Source organism: Polypterus senegalus, chromosome 10 (assembly GCF_016835505.1).
Source record: "Polypterus senegalus isolate Bchr_013 chromosome 10, ASM1683550v1, whole genome shotgun sequence".
NCBI classification, from domain to species: domain Eukaryota; kingdom Metazoa; phylum Chordata; class Cladistia; order Polypteriformes; family Polypteridae; genus Polypterus; species Polypterus senegalus.
Window position 1 is genome coordinate 154,122,096 of NC_053163.1, and position 20,882 is coordinate 154,142,977.

Sequence of the window (20,882 nt, forward strand, 5' to 3'; positions counted from 1 at the left end):
CCACATCCAGCTTTGATCTGGCACCATGTGACCATCACATCTTCGGACCACTTAAATAGGCTCTATGTGGTCACGGGTTCACCTCTGATGATGAGGTTAAAGAGGTGGTGCAAACCTGGACCTGAAAATCTTCTTCTCTGAAGGAATGTGGAAGTTAGTGGTACGACAGGAGAAGTGCATTGATTTGCCAGGAGACCATGTGGAGAAGTGAGAGAACTGTTTTTCTCATCTGCTCTCAGTTGCCGCCATTAAGGGGCGAGTTGCCTTTACTTTTTAGTTCTCTCTCAACATCTAAAAACTAGAAAGTAGACTTAAGCCAGAAAATAAACCCTGGGATGAACCCCCACACATGGTTAGAATGTGTGTACGCCTCTTACACTCCACCTGGGTCTAAATCTGAGAAGCCGCATTGCTGCCCACTACGCCCTGGTGCCAGTGTATATTCACTTTCACAGTGAGGACCTTTGTAATTTGGCTTACAAAGCAAACACACATGCAGTCCAGGAAATGCTGTGGATTCGTTCATGAGAAGTGTCTGTATCATTATTTTTTGTTCTTAAGTAAAACAAATTTCAAGCATTTTTGAGCTTAACTCCATCTGACAGTCCAAGGAGCCTGAAAATCCCACAGAGCCTATAAACAGAAGTTGGTACTCCTCCAAGTCAAGTAGACGTGGCCTTACATGCTTACCAAATGTTTGCTGGGGAGGACTTCTGGGACCAAACCCTGCACACAGTAGTACCTCAGATGAGATTCTAGATCAAACCTGCAATGTGTTTGAATGACGAGCGTCTCTGGCTTACATGGCCATCCTTGAATGGTTCATATTAAAGAGTTGGAATTAGTGGCCAAAATGAGTAAAGTTAAGGCCATCTACTCTGCACGTCCAATGACCTCACAACCTTCACAGTGAGAAGTTGATTGACGGAGTATATTGTGAAAGTAAGTAGACCAGAGGGGAAGCGTTCAACACAGAGCTGTAGGGGTCAGTTAACTCAGTATATGTCTGATTTTGACTATAAAGCCATGAAATGCTTGTGGGGGGGCCAACTTATCTCCTCTAAGCAGTCATGTGCCTGTAGACGGTTTCCAGCTGGCATGAATGGGTAAGTATATCCTATCCAAGTAATAAGGTTGCCCAGGATCAGTCTTAATATGCCAATACAGTACAAGGATCTAGCATCAGATGCTGTAAGTGGTGGTGCCCAGCCTCATCTTGCTTATTTTACACCACTTCTGGTCTCTTAAAGTAATGTGTGGATCATCTTTTCAATTTAGTTGGATGAGGGCATCGCCTTCTGGCCACCTAGGAAATTATGAGTGTGGGTCTGAACATGAGTGTGCTTTATGAGGAATGGGTGCCTCCTTGCCCGAGGTTGGTTCCCACCTGGCATCTAGTTTTCCAGGTACAGTAAAATATTGCAATCTGTGGATTCTGTTCCCCTAGTTTTGCTTATCCGCTGTTATAAAAGTGTGACCCTTTCCTTGACACCTGCGGTTTACTTTCGCCAGTTCGCAGCCATGTCTAGGAAAAAAATCTAATTCCAACAGGCCTGTTGCGCAGCAGTGAAACATGAGTTTGTGCCGTAACAGGATTGTAATGCTCTTAGATGTTTGCGACTGCACACCTGCTCCACTGAATGGATCAGTGTGTGTCTACCCAGTGCCAAGAAGTGTGGGTAACCTATTGAGCCCCGTTCTTGATGAAGACTGCAGCTTGTAATTTTTCCCCATGAATGAGGAATTCTTGAGTCTCAAACTCACACTGATTAAATCCCTGCCCTTTTTGTCCACACCAGCCATTGCTACTATCGATTGGATGGCTTAGTGAGGTCCTTGAATCGGACCCTGCTGTGGTTGCTCGGAGCTTCTGGCTGGGTGCCTAGAAGACGATCGAACTTGACTACAGAGGGAGTAAAAGTATTAACAAGGTTTCCATAGGTGAACCAGCGGAAGGATTTTTTCCGAGCTGGCATCCTCCCAGAACCTAACCCGATTTTTTTCCCATGGGATCAAATGCTACAGTATCTTAGCAATTTCCATTTCTGCTGAGTTTTTCAGGAGCGTAATCCTCACGGAAAACGAGAATTGACTATATACCTTGTATACTGGCTCTCCACAACCTTGAACTGGATAACGAGATTAAGGAAAAGGATTTTGATCTTCGTTGTTTTTTGGTTAACAACTTTCTATTTTTTTTTTTTTGGCTGACTTACGGGTTTGTTGTTTGACTTGAATTTTTGAATTCCCCCTTTTTGATAGGATGAAAGGTCAGTTTGATTGATTTGGCTTTGACCCTTGACCATATTTTTCATCTCTCCATGGTACCATCTATCTTATGGTATCTGAATAGTTAATGAAGTTCCTACGACAAATTCTTTTCTTTCTGTCTGTAATTGGAAAATTTGAAAAGCAGCTAATTTTATTTACATTGAGGACCGCTGAAGGGGGGTGTGGGGGGGTGTATTGAAATTAAAAAGAGACACACAAACAGTTGATGAGAGACTTTTAAATAATTTAAAGCCTCTACTTCTGAAATGTGCTATCGATTTCATTCCGTCCACTCCCAGCAACATTTCTTTGCTTCACTGCAGTCAGGGAGCGTTTTAAGGCCACTTGCTGTTTCTTCCCCCAAAGAATTGTTGGTACTTTAACATGGCGTGTCTTTCTTAGGGAGGGGAGTGATACTGTGGACCAGAGTGACAGTCGTGGCTTAGTGGGAAATGTAACAGAATGCAGTGTCAGGCTACGTCTAGACCATCAATTATGTTGTCTGTTAGGCTGTCTTAATCTTCTCTATTTATTTATTTGGTTTGTACAATGCTATATACTGTATACCCTGCCGTTCGTTCTTATATTCTGTAAGTGCCTGGAGCATAGGAAAGGCACTGTATAAATAAAATGTATTATTATTACGTTGCTCTTTTAATGGGGGTGGCTTTTATTCCAGCTAGCCCTTAACTGTTCAGTTTCCATTCTGAAATGTGCAACTAGCTTAGTCCAGTTCAGTGTTGCAGTGAGGCCTGTTCCCAGCAGCATTCAGGGCATGAGAGCAACCAGCCTGGGACAGCATGCCAGTCCATCACAGCGCCCACTTATACTCACTGAAGCATCCTGCCAGAACCTAACCTCATATTTCCCACAGGATCAATGCTTAAGTATCTGCAATTTCCATTTCTGTGGGGTTTTACTGGAGTTATTTCAGGGGCCCAATTGGAATTGCTTGTTTGCCTGCCAAGGAATGGAATGCAGGTTTTTAAAAAAAATGACTACCAAAGCAGGCCTGGACTCTGTAAACAGGCCTCACTCTAGGTAGGTCAGCCCCAACACAAATGGCAGGCTACTGGACTGCATAGACACAAATAGGAGATGAGGAAACCCAATAAACCTCAAATCCAAGACAGCCTGGATCTGAATCCCATCGAGATGCTGTGAGAGGGAGGATTTATGTCCATAAGACAATCGTCAAACATCACACAGCTAAAGGAGTTCTGCATGAAAGAATAGAGAGAACTTTTTTTTTTTTTTTAACCAATTAGCCCGCAATCTAAGAGTTATCTTTACTCTTAGCATGTGTGGCAGTAGGGGGCGCTAGTGCTCCCTTGAAACCTCAGGGACAACTCCAGACACCAGGTAAAAGTCCAAGACTCTTTTATTCTTTTACAAGCCTGTACACCAAGCACCTCTCACACTACACTATTCATCAACCAATACAGTACTCTAATCACTCCTCCTCGCCCAGACACTTTGCTCCTCTCCCTCCCAGCACAGCTCAGTGTCTGGACTGAGCCATAGTCCTTTTATAGCCCCTGACCCGGAGGTGTTCCTGTCCCATCAGTCCACAGTTCCTTATTCCTTCTGGGTCAGGGCAATCAGTCCTTTACTTCAACCCGGGAGCACGTCGTTCCTTCCCGTCACGTGACCGTGACGTACTCCCGGGTCATAAGGCATAAAAGAGCCCATAAGCCCCCCCACAGCGACTCCTGGTGGCCCCCAAGGTATCCAGCAGGGCTGTGTATAAATACTACAAAGTCCATGAGGCCCTGCTGGACCTCGGGGCACTATCCTGCTGTCGGGAGAGCACCTCCTGGAGACCTGGGGGTGAGGACTGGCATGAGAAGCCGGCAGTCCTCCACACATGTCATTTAAAGCACACATTTTAAAGTTGTCCAAATCATGTTTCTTTCATCTTAAAAATGTTTTGAAATTAAGGCGCTTTCTAAATAAACAGGATTCTTAGAAATTAATTCATGCCTTTATTTCTAGTAGGATTGACTGCTGCAATGCGGTGTTCACTGGATGTTCAAACTGTTCTTTATACAGCCTCCAGTTAATCCAAAATGCTGCTGCAAGAATTATTACAAGAACAAGAAAATACAAACACATAACTCCAGTTCTCAAATCTTACACTGGCTCCTGGTTGTTTAGGGCAGATTTCAAAATCTTCCTTTTAACATATAAAGCCTTAAGTGGCAGAGGCCCAGCTTACTTATCTGAACTTATCATGACTTACAAACCAGAAGAACACATTAAGATCTCAAGATGCTGGTCTGCTTATGATTTCAAGAATTAATAAAATTACAGTGGGAGGTCGAGCTTTTAGTTACAGGACCTCCCTAAACTGCGGACTGGTCTGCCCTCTACTATAAGAGATGCATCTTCGGTCTCAGCTTTTAAATCCCAACTGAAGACTCACGACTTCAGTTTAGCACACCCTGACTAGAGCTGCTGATTAACTGTACAGACTGCATCTCTCTTGTTAGTCATTAGCACTAAAACAAGTAATTTGACAGTTGTAATTTGTTACTAACCCTCACCTATTACTCAAATGTGCCACTTGGTGCCACGGCCCACCTGTCAAGTTGTTTTGCCTGCCTAAGGTAAAGTCATCCCTGATGGAGGATCACATGAATCGTAGTGTAGTGGGGTCCTTTCATCGGATTGGCTTGCCCAGCACTGTTTTTAGCTTTGGAACGGCCAAATGGGGGAGGCAGCTTGATGGCCGAGGTCTCCAGGACTCTAAACAAATCCAAATCATATTATGGGATATTATCTACTTTTAAATTCTGCTCCGTACTTGTCATTTTTATTTTTTATACTGTATTGAGGATTTGTTTTGTTCTGTGTATTGTATTATATTATCCCCCTTCTTTTTGACACCCATTGCACGCCCAACCTATCTGGAAAGGGGTCTCTTTTTAAACTGCCTTTCCCAAGGTTTCTTCCAATTTTTTTGGGGAGTATTTCCTTGTCTTCTTAGAGAGTCAAGGCTGGGGGGCTGTCAAAAGGCAGGGCCTGTTAGAGCCCATTGCGTCACTGCTTGTGTGATTTTGGGCTATACAAAAATAAATTGTATTGTATTGATATAAGAGGCTGCTAGATGGCTCTAATTGCTCTCTCAAGTAGGCCTTTCCTAGAACTAAAGGTGGGCTTACTTTTTCCACAGATAGAAATAGCGTATCTGTTCATATTAACATTGATCAAATTCAAATTTACTTTTTTTTTTTTTTTCTCAATTATATCACCTTTACCTAAAGAGACTGTTTAAATGAAGACCAACTCTTAATATGTCCAATATATGTTAAAAAAGGGGTACTTTTCTCTCACATGACTGTATTTAAATATTTTTTTGATCTTCTGATAATAAATGCCTGCTTGGTTGGATTTAGGTTTGCACGGCCCATACAGTCGCCAGCCGGAGAGTGTTGAATTAATGGTCAGCCTCAGCCCCGAACAAGGAGCTGGGATGTGCGATAATCGAAATGCAATTTCTAAGCCGCCTTACTACAAGTCGCTCTTCCCGTGTTACACTTTTGACTTCCATTAAATTCTTTTTAGCTTGTTTGTCGTGAAATGACTGAGGACCTGCACTCCTCCATTTTGCCATTTGTCTGACTTGATTTATTTCTTTTGACTGGTCACCAGCTCGAACAGCCTCCATTAGATTAAGTCTTGATGCGCGCTGGCTGACTGACCCTGACGGCCCTTAATAAAGACAACAAAGCCCGGCTTTGGCGGTGTGTGTTTGCTGTGCGGATGGCGGCAGGTACTGAATGCAGCCTTTTCTGCCAGTGGGCACCGAGTTGCTTATTTCAAGGAGACCAGATTTGCCACTTGCTGCCTCATTCCTGGCGTGTTTTTTTGCCTTATTTTTGTTAGTTTAGCATTTTAATGTGGCTGGCGCTAGATTGATTTGAGTTGTTACGCGCCAAAGGACAGCTCCACATAGAAAAGCAGAAGCCCGAAGCAATTTTTACGCTATGGAAAATAACATAATCTCATCCAAAATGAAGTGCATTTTACAGGCAGAAATTTGTATCTGATGTGAGCCGTGTCCTGGAGAAATAACTTCTTTAGAAACTGTTAATTGAAGAGATTTCTGGAAGCTATTTATTTTCCTCACTCTCGGCCACCCACCCAAAAAAAAAAAAAACGTCAGAAATGGCCGAGTGAAATTTTCAAAGAATGTGGTGATTTTAGAAAAACAATGGAGCTCTTTATATGGGGAGGTCGGAGGGGGTTGTTGAATTCTCCAGTAAAAGTTAATTGGCTTTCATTTCACAAATGTGAAGCTCATCAGAACACATTGTATCCATAGAGTTCCTGGCTGCTGCCGCAATTGCTGTTTGGTTCATGCAGCTATTTACGGGAATGAAACACATTTCAGAAGCTGTTGACTGAATGACATATCACATTAAAGGCCTCGGCACACCTTGGGGTTGTTACATTATGTGGTCACCACCTCCTCCATGCCCCTCTTTCCACATTAAGATAACTGCAGCGTTTCTGATAGCTCCATTTCATGGCTTAAATTCATGTATTCTGTTATTGGGGTGGGTGGGTGAGGGAGTGCAGACTCCAGTTAGTGTTGGAACAGAGGAAGGGGATTGTCAGGTAGGGTCCTTTTATAACGTCAAGATGTCCTACCTGAGTGTTAGAGTGGCTGAATAAAAGAGTGCAGAGTCAGCGTTTGAGAAGAGGAAATGGTTTGAGTTATGTAGGGTCCTTTCGTAACATCGAGATGTCCTAACGGAATATTGGAGTGGATTGATGAAGGAGTGCAGAGTCAGCGTTGGCGAGGTACATTAAGTGGTCACCACCTCCTCCGTGCCCCTCTTTCCACATTAAGATAACTGCAGCGTTTCTGATATCTCCATTTCATGGCTTAAATTCATGTATTCTGTTATTGGGGTGGGTGGGTGAGGGAGTGCAGACTCCAGTTAGTGTTGGCACAGAGGAAGTGGATTGTCAGGTAGGGTCCTTTTATAACGTCAAGATGTCCTACCTGAATGTTGGAGTGGCTGAATAAGAGAGTGCAGAGTCAGCGTTCGAGAAGAGGAAATGGTTTGAGTTATGTAGGGTCCTTTTGTAACATCGAGATGTCCTAACTGAATATCGGAGTGGATGGATGAAGGAGTGCAGAGTCAGCGTTGGTGAGGTACATTAAATGGTCACTACCTTCTCCGTGCCCCTCTTTCCACATTAAGATAACTGCAGCATTTCTGATAGCTCCATTTCATGGCTTAAATTTGTGTATTCTGTTACTTTGAGGGAGTGCAGACTACAGTTAGTGTTGGCACAGAGGAAGTGGATTGTCATGTAGGGTCGGACCTTTTATAAAGTCAAGATGTCCTACCTGAATGTTGGAGAGGCTGAATAAGGGAGTGCAGAGTCAGTTAGCATTCGAGAAGAGGAAATGGTTTGAGTTATGTAGGGTCCTTTCGTAACATCGAGATGTCCTAACTAAATATCAGAGTGGATGGATGAAGGAGTGCAGAGTCGACATTGGCATGGAGAAAGTGGGTTTGCTGTGTGTGGTCCTTTTATAACATCAAGATGTCCTACCTGAATATTGGGGTGGGTGAATGAGCGAGGTTAGCATTTGAGAGGAGTAAGTGGTTTGTTTTGTGGGGTCCATTTATAATATTAAGATGCCTTTCCCAAATGGTAGGCTGTGTTTCATGTCAGAGTGGTTGGATGAGGAAATGCAATGTTAGTTAGCATTGGAACAGAGGAAATGGTTTGGTATGTAGGGTCCTATTTTAAGATCAAGATGTCTTACCTGAATGGCAGGGTGGATGGACGAGGAAGTGCAGTTAGTTTAGTTAGTTAGTTAGTTAGTGTTGGAATAGAGGAAATGGTTTCATATAACAACATCAAGATGGGGATTAAGAAAATCTAGTAAATTAAACATTGATTTTAAATTGACGTTTACGACTTTCTACTTTAATGACAAAATAAAGTCAACATGTCGACTTTAATCTCAACGTAAATGCAGAGAGTAAAGTGGAAATGTGGAGAATAAGGTCAGCATGTCAACTTTTATTCTCGACATACACTTTTTTTTTTTTCTTCATTGTGTCTGGATTTTTTTTTCTCCTCCATGGCCCTAATACGCTTCCATACTTAGGTGGGCTTTAGCGTGTCATAATCTCTTGGACCAGTAGCGTAAGTTTTCCGCATTCGACTTATACGACCAACATTATAAAATACCGGAAATTATACGGTAAAATCAAGCCTCGACTTATCCACGAGAGAACTTAAACACGAGTATATACGGTAATCAACATGTCCTACCAGAATGGCAGGATTGATTTAGTGACAGGCTACCTGAATGGCATTGTGGGTGGATGAGAGAGTAGAGTTAATTGATGTTGGATCGGAGCAAGTGGTTTCATATATATGTCTCTTTTATAATATCCAAATTTCCAACCTGAATGACTGGCGTCCTCAGTGGAGTGGTGGGTGGATGAGGGATTGCAGAGTTATTGTTGGATCAGAAAAAAAGGTTTGGTATGTAGAGCCCTTTTTTTTTTAATCAAGATGTCCTACCTGAACGGTATACTTCCTGAATGGTGGACTGGGTGGCAGAAGCAGTGCAGAGTTAGTTAGCGTTGGAACAGAGGAAGTGGTTTGATATGTGGGGGCCCTTATTTAATATCAAGAATTCCTAGCCAAATGGCAGGCTTTTTTTAGGGGCAGGTGGATAAATAAGGTACTGCAGAGTTAGCTGGTGGAAGTTCTTTTCAATGCCAGGCCCTTTATTAAGGAAGAGATGACCTACCCAAATGGCAGGCTGTCTTTAGTGGTGGGCTACCTGAATGGCAAGGTGTTTGGATAAGGGAGTCAGAGTTACTAGGTGTTGAAGCTGAGGTAGTGGTTTGGTGTGTAGGGTGCTTTTATAATATTAAGATGACCTACCTGAAGGGATCCCGAGTTGGATTTGTCATGGGTGGTGCGGCAATGCGCTGTATCAGCGCATGCTCCTAACCTCCTCCTCCTCCTCTTCCTCCTACCTGAATAGCCAGCTACCCTAACATGCGGTTTAATGATGTTAGAGTGTTTTGACAAAGAAGAACCCCAGAAGATTACTTTTGCATGTAAAGGCGGATTTTTAAGAAAGCACGTGTCTGCCTTAGCCGGGTTACTTACTCATATGTCACTTATACGGTTATATATGTGCATGTAAACGTACCGAGTGTCACCTTGTATAACGCAATTCATATTCCCAAGATCTGCATATCCAAATCAATAACATTCTCTATATCTAATTCACAGTGTATTCAGTAGTACCACAGTAAGACTTCAGGGTTCAGCCAATGGGATGCCTCTGATTTCCACGGGGTATTTTGTATACTGACCACGAGCCTATTAATAAAGATGTGCTGAGCGGCCTACCAGCCCCAGACCCAGGCAGAACTAATGATATTTGAAGAAAAATGAGTAAATCAAAACACTGGAGTCTCAAAACATTTCATTATGGTAATGCTACAGTAGTTTTTCCCAGAATTGTAACAAATTGGCCAGGCACAGAGCAATCTCTGAAAAACGGTTTATTTGAATGGATTTTGGCTTCAGCAGCAAGGTAGGCAGGTTTAAAAAACATTTTTTTTTTTTTTTATGAGGACGGATACTCAACTTCTGCTTTTGCAGAGAAAAGCCAAATAATTATTTCTCTGTGCCAGTGAATGAAACATACGGACGTGGACAAATTTGTTGGCACCTCTACATGGAAAAATAAAGAACTTAATTAAAAGATTCTTTCTGAAGTGACTTGAAACTGACAAAAGCCATTGGCACTCATCATTGTTTACTCCGTATTTAACAAAAATCAGACCTGGTTTTAGAGTTTGGATTTAGCAGAATATTTCACATGATAACACAAATGAGAATGGCATGGACGACAATGATGGCACCTTTAACCTATTCTGTTGCACAACCTTTAGAGTTTGCAAATACTGCACACAAGCGATTCCTGGAGGTCTCCATTCAACGTCTGCACCTGTCCACAGGTCGTGTGGCTCACTTGTCCTGAGTAAACTGCTCCAGCTTGGTCAGGAGTGAATGGGGCCTACTCCAGACTGCATGATTCAGTTGCTTCCAAAGATGTTTGATGAGATTCAAATCAGGGCTCACAGAAGGCCACCTCAGAATAGTCCAGTGTTTTGTTCTCAGCCATTCTTGGTTGCTTCTTGCTATGTGTTTTGGCTCCTTATTCTGTTGGAGGATCTATGAGCTGCGACTAAAACAGAGCTTTCTGACATTGGGCAGTACGTTTCACTCCAAAATGTATTGATAGTGTTGAGATTTCATTGTTCCCTACACAGACTCAAGGCCCTCCATGCCATATGCAACAAATCAGCCCCAAAACATCACTGAGGCTCCTCCTTGTTTCACAGCAAGGCTGGTGTTTTTTTCTCTGAAATCTTCATTTTGTTGTCTGTGGACAACACAGAGCTGATGTGACTTACCAGAAAGCTCGAATGTTGTCTCATCTGTCCAAAGGACATTCTCCCAGAAGCACTGTGGCTTGTCATTATGCATTTTAGTAAATTCCAGTCTGGCTTACAGCATTTATGTGGAGTCCTCCTGGGTCTTCTTCCAATGAGCCGATTGTCACTCAAAGAATGGTGGCTTATGTGCTCAGACACTGATGGACTTTGACCTTGGAGTTCAGCTTGTGTCCCTTTGGAAGTTCTCCTTGGTTCTTTGTCTGACATTCTCACTGTCCTGCCCATTTCAGAGTTTCCTATTCTGGCCACGCCCAGGAAGGTTGACTACAGTCACATGAACCTTAAACTTCTTCATAATATTTGCAGCTGTCATTACAGGAACATCAAGCTGCTTGGAGACGATGGTCTTGTAACCTTTGCCTTTAACATGCTTGTCTGTCATTTTTTTTCTGATCTCCTCAGACAACTCTCACCTTTGCTTTCTGTGGTCCTCGTTCATTGTAGGACACATGATAATAACAAAAAGCAGAGTAATGACTTTCTACATTTAAACCGGCTGAATGACTCGATTGGAGACATGTGTGATACGAATTTAAGAAAACAGCGAGTTTGAAAAATCTCTTGGATCCAATTATTTAGGATTTTTTCAAGAGGTCCCAAGAAATGGATCCAGGCCATTTTAAAATCTTTTTGTAACAATTGATCTCTTGTCACACTTGCTTTGCTTTACTCAGTGACGCATCAAAGTCGTGCAGGTATATAAGGAACAATTGCTTTCCATTTCATTACTTTTCAGGAAGCATATGGAAATAATCTATAAAGGGAACAACAAATTTGTCTACGTCTGTATTCATGAAAGGTGGCATGTTACTCTGCAGAATCTTCTGTTACATTTAAGTTTATTTATTGATGCACCACTTGAAGTGGTGCGTACTTCGTAATATAAATTAAGGAACGTTATGCTCAGACTATATAACCCACTAATGAGAAAACATCTGAAGGAATTTGTGTAGTTTTGATCAGCACACTACAAAAAAGACTTAGCAGCAACTGAAGCTGTGCAAAGGCCATTAACCAGGTGTAATCCGAGGACTTAAGGATATGTCCCACTGTGAAAGTCTTGGAGAATTAAACCATCCAGGTCTTCAAAATCCTGAAAGGCATTGATAAAGTATATGCAGCAGAATTCTTTCCGCTTAAAGGTGAATCGTGTACTTGAGAACACCAGTGCACATTAAGAGGAAGGGCATTTAGGACTGAAGCCAGGAAGCATTTCTTTATGCAGTGAGCTATGGGTATTGGGAACAAACTCCTGAGACATGGAGTTGAAGCAGAAACCTTGGCACCCTTTAAGAAGTAATCTGGATGAGATATTGGGACAAACAAGCAACAAACGGACTGAATGGCCTCCTGTCATTTGTCATTTTTTTTATGTTCTTATGAGTAAATGCTCCAAAAAATGTCTGTTTTGTTGGCATTTCTTCTCATTTGTTTTATAATTGGCATGCAAAAGCGAAATGGGACATCTTCATTCAAACACATTTATGAATAGTAAACTGTTACGTTTGAATCAATTAGTATTGATTAAATTTGTGTTTGCTTTTTAACCTTTTAGATCACACAGGAGGCAGGAGAGTTCATGATCACCTTTCCATACGGGTACCATGCAGGCTTCAACCATGGTTTCAATTGCGCCGAGTCCACTAACTTTGCCACACTTCGCTGGATTGACTATGGCAAGATGGCAACACAGGTGAGTCAAGACATTTATTATTCAAAAAAACTTGTTTTGTAAATTGTAGTACTATCTCGCCTGAAGAAGGGGCCTGAGTTGCCTCGAAAGCTTTGATAGATAGATAGATAGATACATACTTTATTGTAATGTTTTTAGTTAGCCAATAAAAGGTGTCATTTTTCTTGACTTCTCACTACGTTTTGTAAATTGTAAATCTATTTTTAGGATTTTTTTGTCATGCGGCACCCTTCAAGTTTAATGAAATTATCAGATCTTGGTTGTCCTATCCCATGTCTTATCTTCATCAGTAGACTCCAGCTGCAGACGAGACACTCTGAATCCTCATGCTTATTCAAAATTCTGAGGCCCGTAAGATGACGTCTCTGTCATCCATCAGTTTTCTCTTGTACAATTCAAAAGCTACAAATGTGTTTTAAAAGTAACACTTAAAAGCAAGACTTACAATGTCTGTTCTATAGGTAAATTAACATTTTATTTGCTGTTGTATTATTACCTGCAATAAGAAATTGTCCAACTTCAATTAGGTTAGATTAGATTAATAATCCCATAGGGAAATTCAAAAATAAATATAGGTAAAAAACTAAAGGTAGATTTTTGTGTCGAGAATAGTATCGGATACTAATGGTGATTGAAAGTCTATGTGAGGACAACTTTGACATAAACCGGAAAAAGGTTTCCATCCTCCCAGACTGAATGCTTGTGCTTGTTTAATAAGTGTCTCTTTGTTGGGCTTCATGGTGTCTGAGGTGCGCAGATTTGTCCAGAAGCTAAAAACTGTCCTTGCTGCCGTTGGATCCTTCTCGTCATCATGGTTGCCCTTTCTAAATGTCTGACATTCTCTTTAAAGGTTATTTTTTCTTTTCTCAACTTCAATATCTGAGATTTAGTAGAAGTGACGCGTCTCACAGAGGCAAAAACAAAAGCTGGTGAATCAATTCATTGATTGTCTCAATCGTTCAATACCTCTCAGCCTGTGGATTGACGTGGCTAAATCTCTGCTGGACTCGGCTTCTTCTGCCAGTGTTCTGAATAATGGTTTATTATGCTAGACTTGTGTGTGTGTGCGTCTTTTCTGTCAATGCGTGAATGTATTTTAAAAACTTGTAATGGCTCACAATGTTAGTAACTGCCAAAACATTGATTCTCTGGAGACATCTTTACCTTGTTGAAGAAGTTATCCCTTATTAAAGAAACTTTAAATACTTTCATGGTCATTGTGCATGGTAGGAATCCTGAAAAAATCTAGTGTAAGTCAGTTGAAGGTACCCACCAGTATAGCGCTCTGGGAGTGTCGTGTATGTGCTAAACGTTTACTATATTGCCTAAAATATTTTGGCCACCTGAACATCATGACCATCCATATGAGCTTTTTGGACATCTCATTCCAAAACCTATGGGCATTAAAATAGAGATGGCTGCCCAACTACAGTCCCACTCTTCTTTACTCAAGATTTTTGTGTTTGTGGAAATTTGTGCCCATTCAGTTAAAAGAGCATTGGTGAGGTCAGGTGCTGACTTTGGATGAGAAGTCATGGCATGTAATCGGCATTCTAATTCATCCCAAAAGTGTTCCTCAGAGTTGAGGTTGGAGCTCTGTGCAACTTTCGGGAATATGGGATGAAAATCAGAATACTATTAGGAGACCCATGAAGACACTAAGAAGATTGTGAAAACCACATCCAGACAACAACCAGGCATGAATCTGAACACAGAGCACCGTCTTAACAGTATAGATTCAGAAAGTATTCAGACCCCATCATTTCCAAAGTCTTCATTCTGGTGAAGATTTAATTTTAATGGAATACATTTCACATTTTGTCCATCCCTAGCCTCAGAGCCACCATTTCACCCATCTGATTTCCAATACATTTGCAGATCTCGCTATTATATAAAAAAATCCTGGGATGAGACGAGACTTTTTCAGAGAGATACTTTCAAGAACTGTGAGACAAGACTTTGTGGGAAGAGATTTAACCATGCCCAGGGCCGGAAATAAAAGACAAAGAGCAGATGACAAAGTAGAACGTCGTAAAGAATTCAAAAACGTGGGCACGGTACACATGTAGAGCAGGTTAGAGATAATTCAAAAGTCTCAAAAAAAGGATAGTAAAGACAACAGAAATTATTACTCGGTGAAATAACGGAACAGCGAAGAGAGATTGGATATATTGACCGGATTTAAACTGTAAGTCAGAAACTTGTAGATCGTCTAATTTGTTTTGCCATCAGGTAATAGTAGTGTTTCTTCCCAATGAAGAGGCGTATTCATGAGAATTAAAAGATTTGTTGCTGGGTGAAAGTGAAATCCACATACGCAAGCGGCAGAGACGCAAAGTGGCTGGTGCGTATTGCAGGCCAGGGCATATTGCAAAGCCCCCTAGTCTTTCTGAAAAAATAGGTTTTTACTTTGTCAGTATGGGTTAGTGAGTGTAGTGAGTGATTAATGGTCAAAAAAAGCAAATCTATCCATTTCAAAATAAAACTATAATCAATAAAGTGTGTAGAAAGTGAAGGGTTCTGAATAGTTTCTGAATCAACTGCAGGTACAGACAAATGATCAGGGAGGAGAATTGAGCTCAAAGTGCTGATTCTGTGAATGGCTGCACTAATGACTGCGCCACCTTGCCACTTTCAATATAATAGTTGCCCACATTCCAAGTGTTTATCTTGCGACTGGAGGTTTTTCTTACATTTTACTAAAGAGAAGATCTCTTAGCTGGAAATTAATTTTAAAAAGACTTTTTTCTCTAATTAATGTCTGGCCATCTCTGGCTTTATTAGTGTCTTTTTCTTTTTGTAACCTTTCATTTTTAGAGCAAATCAGAGCCCCCATTGATAATGACCTGGATTAAGCAGGGCTTGAGAATCTTATGTTCTTTATCATTATGTTCTTTCTGTCATTTCAGTAGCGGGTAGCCAAACCTTAGCTTAGTCACCTTTGAAGTGCTTGTCTAAACTCTTGAGGGACAATTCTTGTCCACTTTCAGCCAATCCGGCCAAGTGGTCTCTTAACAGAGGAAGCAAATCGAGCTGCTGATAGGAAGACGCAGCTCTCTCGGGGTCACTCTGGTAGCAGTTCAGCCTCTCTTAATTGTGGGAAATAATGAGCTCTTCCTTTCACAGACAATATCAGAAATAGTGCTCTTGAGCAGAGTGCTCTCCGCCTAATGGGGGGAAAATGACCTGCCGAGCTGAAAAAAGCAACACTCACTGCAAGCACCATCATTAGTAGCTATAAGCTCGCTACTCGTATACATTCTTATTTGAATAAATTAGAATGGTGTGTGGGGGTAACAGGGGTGGGGGGTATTTTCAGGCCCGTTTATTAAATGAGATTTGAATGTTCTGTGCCTAACAAGCAGGAAAAGGGAAAGAAAATAAACTGAAAAGCGACAGAAAGTTACTCCATCATTCAGCCCCAGAGGGCAACACTGGAAATCCTTCAGTAGCGAAAAAAAAATTGACTTCTCATCTAGCGGGGTCTTTGGCTCTCAACCTAAAAGTCAAGAAGAGCAGGGGATGCTGTAATTATATTATAAACATTTGTATGAGAACAAGTATTACACAATGTGTTAGATTTGAATACATAATGAGAGGTTTGAGACTTGGCAGTATACTTTAAGGAAAGGATCGACAAGCAGACAGTGGCCAATGGTGGCAAACAGGCAGGCCGTTAGGTGCTATTAGGTTATATAGCACCATCAATTGTGTGGAGCACAAGTCAGGGGAGGTTATATGTAAGCTACGGACGTGGACAAAATTGTTGGCACTCCTCCACGAAAGCAGAAGTATCCACAATTATCCCTCAAATGACTTGAAACTGATAAAAGTCACCGACACCCATCATTGTTTATTCTATAACTAACAAAAATCAGACTTTGCTTTAGAGTTTGGATTCAATTGGATATTTTAAATAACTAAGGGGATTGCCCCCTGTTCACTTTGCAGCAGGGGTGATAACACAAATTAAAATGGCATGGACTCAAATGATGGGACCCTTCACATGACATTTTGTTGCACAACCTTTAGAGTCCGTCACTGCACACAAGTAATTCCTGGAGCTCTCCATGAGACTTCTGCACCTGTCCACACTCGTCCTGTGCCAACTGCTCCGGCTGGGTCAGGTTTGAAGGGGGTCTTCTCCAGACTGCATGTTTCAGTTCCTTCCATTGGTGTTTGATGGGATTCAAATTGGGGCTCCTAGAAGGCCACTTCAGAATAGTCCACTGTTTTGTTCTTTGCCATTCTTGGGTGCTTTCAGTTGTGTGTTGGAGGATCCTTAACCTGTGACTAAGACAGAACTTTCTGACACTGAGCAGGATGTTTTGCTCCAGAATGTCTTCATTGTCTTGAGTGTTGGTTGTCCCTGCACAAACTCAAGGCCCGTCATGCCAGATGCAAGAAAGCATCCCCAAATACAAAACCAAGCCTCCTCCAAGTTTCGTTCTTTTCTTTGAAAGCTTCATTTCTTACTCTGTGGGCATAGAGCTGATGTGACTTGTCATAAACGGTCCAGTGTGCTCTCATCTGTCCAGATGATGTTCTCTCAGAATCATTTTGCCTTCTCAATAAGCATTTGAGCAAATTCCAGTCTGGCTTTTTGATGTGGTTTCCTCCTGGGTTTTCTTTCATTAAGCCCGCTGTCACTCATAAAGTGAAGGATGGTGCAATCAGACACTAGTGACACTTGACCATTGAGTTCAGCTCGTATCTGTTTGAAAGTTGGCTTTTTATCTGCCATTCTCACTCTCCTTCTGCTCATTCTTGGGCCAATTTTCCTCTTTCGGCTGCCTACAGGGATGTGGGCTACAGTCCCATGGACCTTAAACTTCATAATATTTGCAGCTGTCGTCAAAGGAACATCTGCTGCCTGGAGATGGTCTTCTAGCCTTAATGTCATTTTTTCTGATCTCTAGTTCGTGTTCAGGGTGGCATACATGATGACACCATACAGCAGAGTCACACATTTTCTCCATTTAAATTGGCTGAATGGCTGATTGCACAATTGGAGAAGTGTGATATGAATTGAAGAAAACGGCAAGTTTGTAAACTCTATCTATCTATCTATCTATCTATCTATCTATCTATCTATCTATCTATCTATCTATCTATCTATCTATCTATCTATCTATCTATCTATCTATCTATCTATCTATCTATCTATCTATCTATCTATCTATCTATCTATCTATCTATCTATCTATTCAATTATGACAAATGGTAGTTTTCTGTTTTTCCGTGTTGTCAAGTAACCCAAGCCACTAAAAGTTTTTATTAGCTCTTCGGTGAGCTCCTTCTGTGACGTAGTTGAGTAAACGTGTGTGCTGGAGTAGGGGAATGGCAGCCATACCTTCTGTACTTCAGAAGAGCTCATCCACCTGCAGCTAAGCATGCTCAGGACCATCCACTGCTTGGTATGGAGGCCATCTATAGAAAGGTGGGTTGCTGTTGGAAGAGGTGGTGTTGAGTCCAGCAGGGGGCGCCTACTCTGTGGTCTATGTGTGTGTGTGGATCCCAATGCCCCAGTATAGTGACAGGGACACTGTGCTGTAAAAATGGTGATGTCCTTTGGATGAGGCATAAAACTGAAGCCCTGACTCTCTTGTGGGCATCCTTTGTAAAGAGTAGGGTGCATCCCAATGTCCTGGCTAAAAAATTGCCCACCACAGCCTCATCGTTCTGACCCCTAATCGATCCTTGTCTCCAGTTGGCTGTGTCTCTCATCCCTTCATCACCTAATTGCTGTGTACTGCCATAAAATAGCTGCTGTCACATCATCCAGGTGGGTGCTACATATTGGTAGCGGTCTTTGAGTAGCGTAGCGAGAAATACGCTCTATACATGTAATGAATTATTATTATTATTTTTCTGCCTTTCCATACAGCCATTGCTCCCAATATGTTATTCCAATGCAATCATAAACTTTTTCCTGCCAAGTTGTTGAATAACTCAAGCCACTAGAATGATGTCTAAATGGCAAGTTACATGAACCGTGTCTTTGGAGGAAGAACTTAAAAGGTATCATAATTTATTGCTTAGCATAAATAAGTTTTTATAAAAACTAATAGAATTCCAAAAACAGATTTTACATGACCTCTTCGGTGCCAGTCTTGGTTTTTTATAGTACAGCCTTCCCCAGTGGGCACAAACCCTTCACAAAAAAGTCTGCATTTACACTGAGGCCAATGAATGTCATCATCCAAAATCGAGTTCTCAGGAGAGGCCACTGACGGTGGGAGACGAGATCCGCTAGCAGCTTTAAACAGTTAAGCGCGACCGACGTCTCGTTTCGTTAGGAGAGTTTCACATCTTTAGGTATTGGTGACAAAACCAAAGGATGATCGTTCAGTCAGCAGGCAGCCAGTGTGAAAAGAAACCCATGCTCAGAAGAGCCTTTCAGACCTGGGGGCCGACGTTGGCACTAATAGAATTTTGCTTTCCATCCTTTGAACAATAAAAATAAAGAGACTTGCAAAACAAGCACAGTCCATTAGTGCTTTTATTTCAGGTCCTGCACTATAAAGATCAGCCGGCGGTCTGCAGCATACTTCCTGACAAGAGGGCAGCTGTGGGGGGCTACTTGAAATGCTTATTGCTCCATTTTATCAATTTTTTTTTTAAAATTTTGGGATACCCTCTAGTACAGGCTGGCTGGGATGTTTGTCTCAATTATCGCTTTAAAAGGAATATGGGCCATCTGTCCATTTAAAATTGATTAAATCTGAGGTAAGCTGGCTTGAAAATGGGTCAATGGATGAATGTACTGTATGTTTAAAGAAGAATCCATCAAATGAAATTTTTGCTAAGAGTATCAAAGGGTACCCAGCTGGTAAAATACCACATACACTTCAGCAGCTAAGCATGTTCGCCCCCAGCCAGTACTTGGACGGGAGACCATCTAAGGAAAACTTGGGTTGCTGCTGGAAGAGACGTTGGTGAGGCCAGCAGGGGGCGCTTACTCTGTGGTCTGTGTATGGATCCCAATACCCCAGTACAGTGACTGGGACACTGTGCTGTAAATATGGCACCATCCTCCAGCTGAGATGTAAACCCGAGATCCTGACTCTCTGTGGTCATTAAGGATCCCTGGGCATCCTTCAGAAAGAGTAGGATGTATCCTGATGTCCTGGATAAATTGCCCACCACATCTTTGCCCATTCCAGCCCCCTAATCATCCCTTGTCTCTAGCTGGCTATCCCTTCACCACCTAATAGCTCATGAGTGGTGAGTGTACTGACGCAGAATTGGCTGCCATCACAAATCCAGGTGATTGCTACACATTAGTGTTGGTTTTAAGTGTCTCCCCACTCACTAAAGCGCTTTGAATTATGAGAAAAATGTTATAAAAAATTGTGACAATTGTGCCTTACACCCCAAAACACAAGGCTGAGTCTCAGTACTTTAGCGAAACCAACTTTATTCAGCTTGTAACAGGAACAGCACGGTTATTTGTCGTAGCGGGATCAACCGCTGTCCTATACACAGACACAGCAGTCAGGCAGGGTCAAGTAATGCTATTCCTTGCATCACCCATCAACGACATAACGTGACCGCAATCTTTTTGGATTTCTTTTCACGTCGATCTGCCGCAGAGGTGGGAGCCCGCAGTTGCCATCTTGCATAGATGCGGCGATCGCACTATGGGATGCTCTTTGGCATGTTGTCCAGTTGGAGGGAGCCCAAAAAGAGTTTAGAAAAATTACAAAATGTAAGGAATTATTATTATTATGCATTCAGGACAGAAAGCAAGCCTTGCTGGCACCACGAGAGGTTCTGCATATGCCAGTGTGGACATACCGGAACCACTGATGGATGGCACCTCCTGGAAATACAGCGTCTTTACAAAGGCTTCAGGTCCCTTTCCAGTTTTTTCCCTTTTCTAATGTAAAATTGATTAAACAGCCATGTCTCCTGCTAGAGCTGACCACCCAACTAAACTGAGCAATCATAGGAGAAGGGCCTTAGTTAAGAGTGGTGAGCAAGAATGGAAGAAGGGCCTTAGTAAGAGTGGTGAGCAAGAACCCAATGGTCACTGAGCTCCAGAGAACCTGTGTAGAAATGGGAAAAGTTTCCAGAAGGACATTCATCACTGCAGCACTCCACGGAACTTGGCTTTCTGGACAGAGTGGGCAGTTGACGTGTCAAGTCCTGCTTGGAGTTTTCAAAAAGTTACCAAACGGACTCTGAGACTGTGAGAAACGGTTTGATGAAAGCAGGATTGGAGTGTTTGGCCTCAGTTCTTAACATCATGTTGGGAAGAAACCAGGTATACTGCTCATCACCCGTGCAATAGCATTCAAATTGTGAAGCATGGTGATGGCTTCATTATGCTGTGGGGTTGTTTTTCAGTGTCAGGGACTGGAAGAGTAGACCGGGTTGAGGCGAAGCTGAAC

The 20,882-nt window shown here is 42.0% G+C and overlaps 1 protein-coding gene across 4 annotated transcripts in view; it reads left to right on the forward strand.

Moving 5' to 3' along the window:
- kdm4b (lysine (K)-specific demethylase 4B) overlaps positions 1-20,882 on the forward strand; it is a 325,841-nt gene that overhangs the window by 188,224 nt on the left and 116,735 nt on the right. For all 4 annotated transcript variants that reach the window (XM_039767103.1, XM_039767104.1, XM_039767105.1 and 1 more), the window contains exon 8: positions 12,349-12,486. In XM_039767103.1, the coding sequence (XP_039623037.1) occupies positions 12,349-12,486 (138 nt within the window). The remainder of the gene's footprint in view (positions 1-12,348; positions 12,487-20,882) is intronic.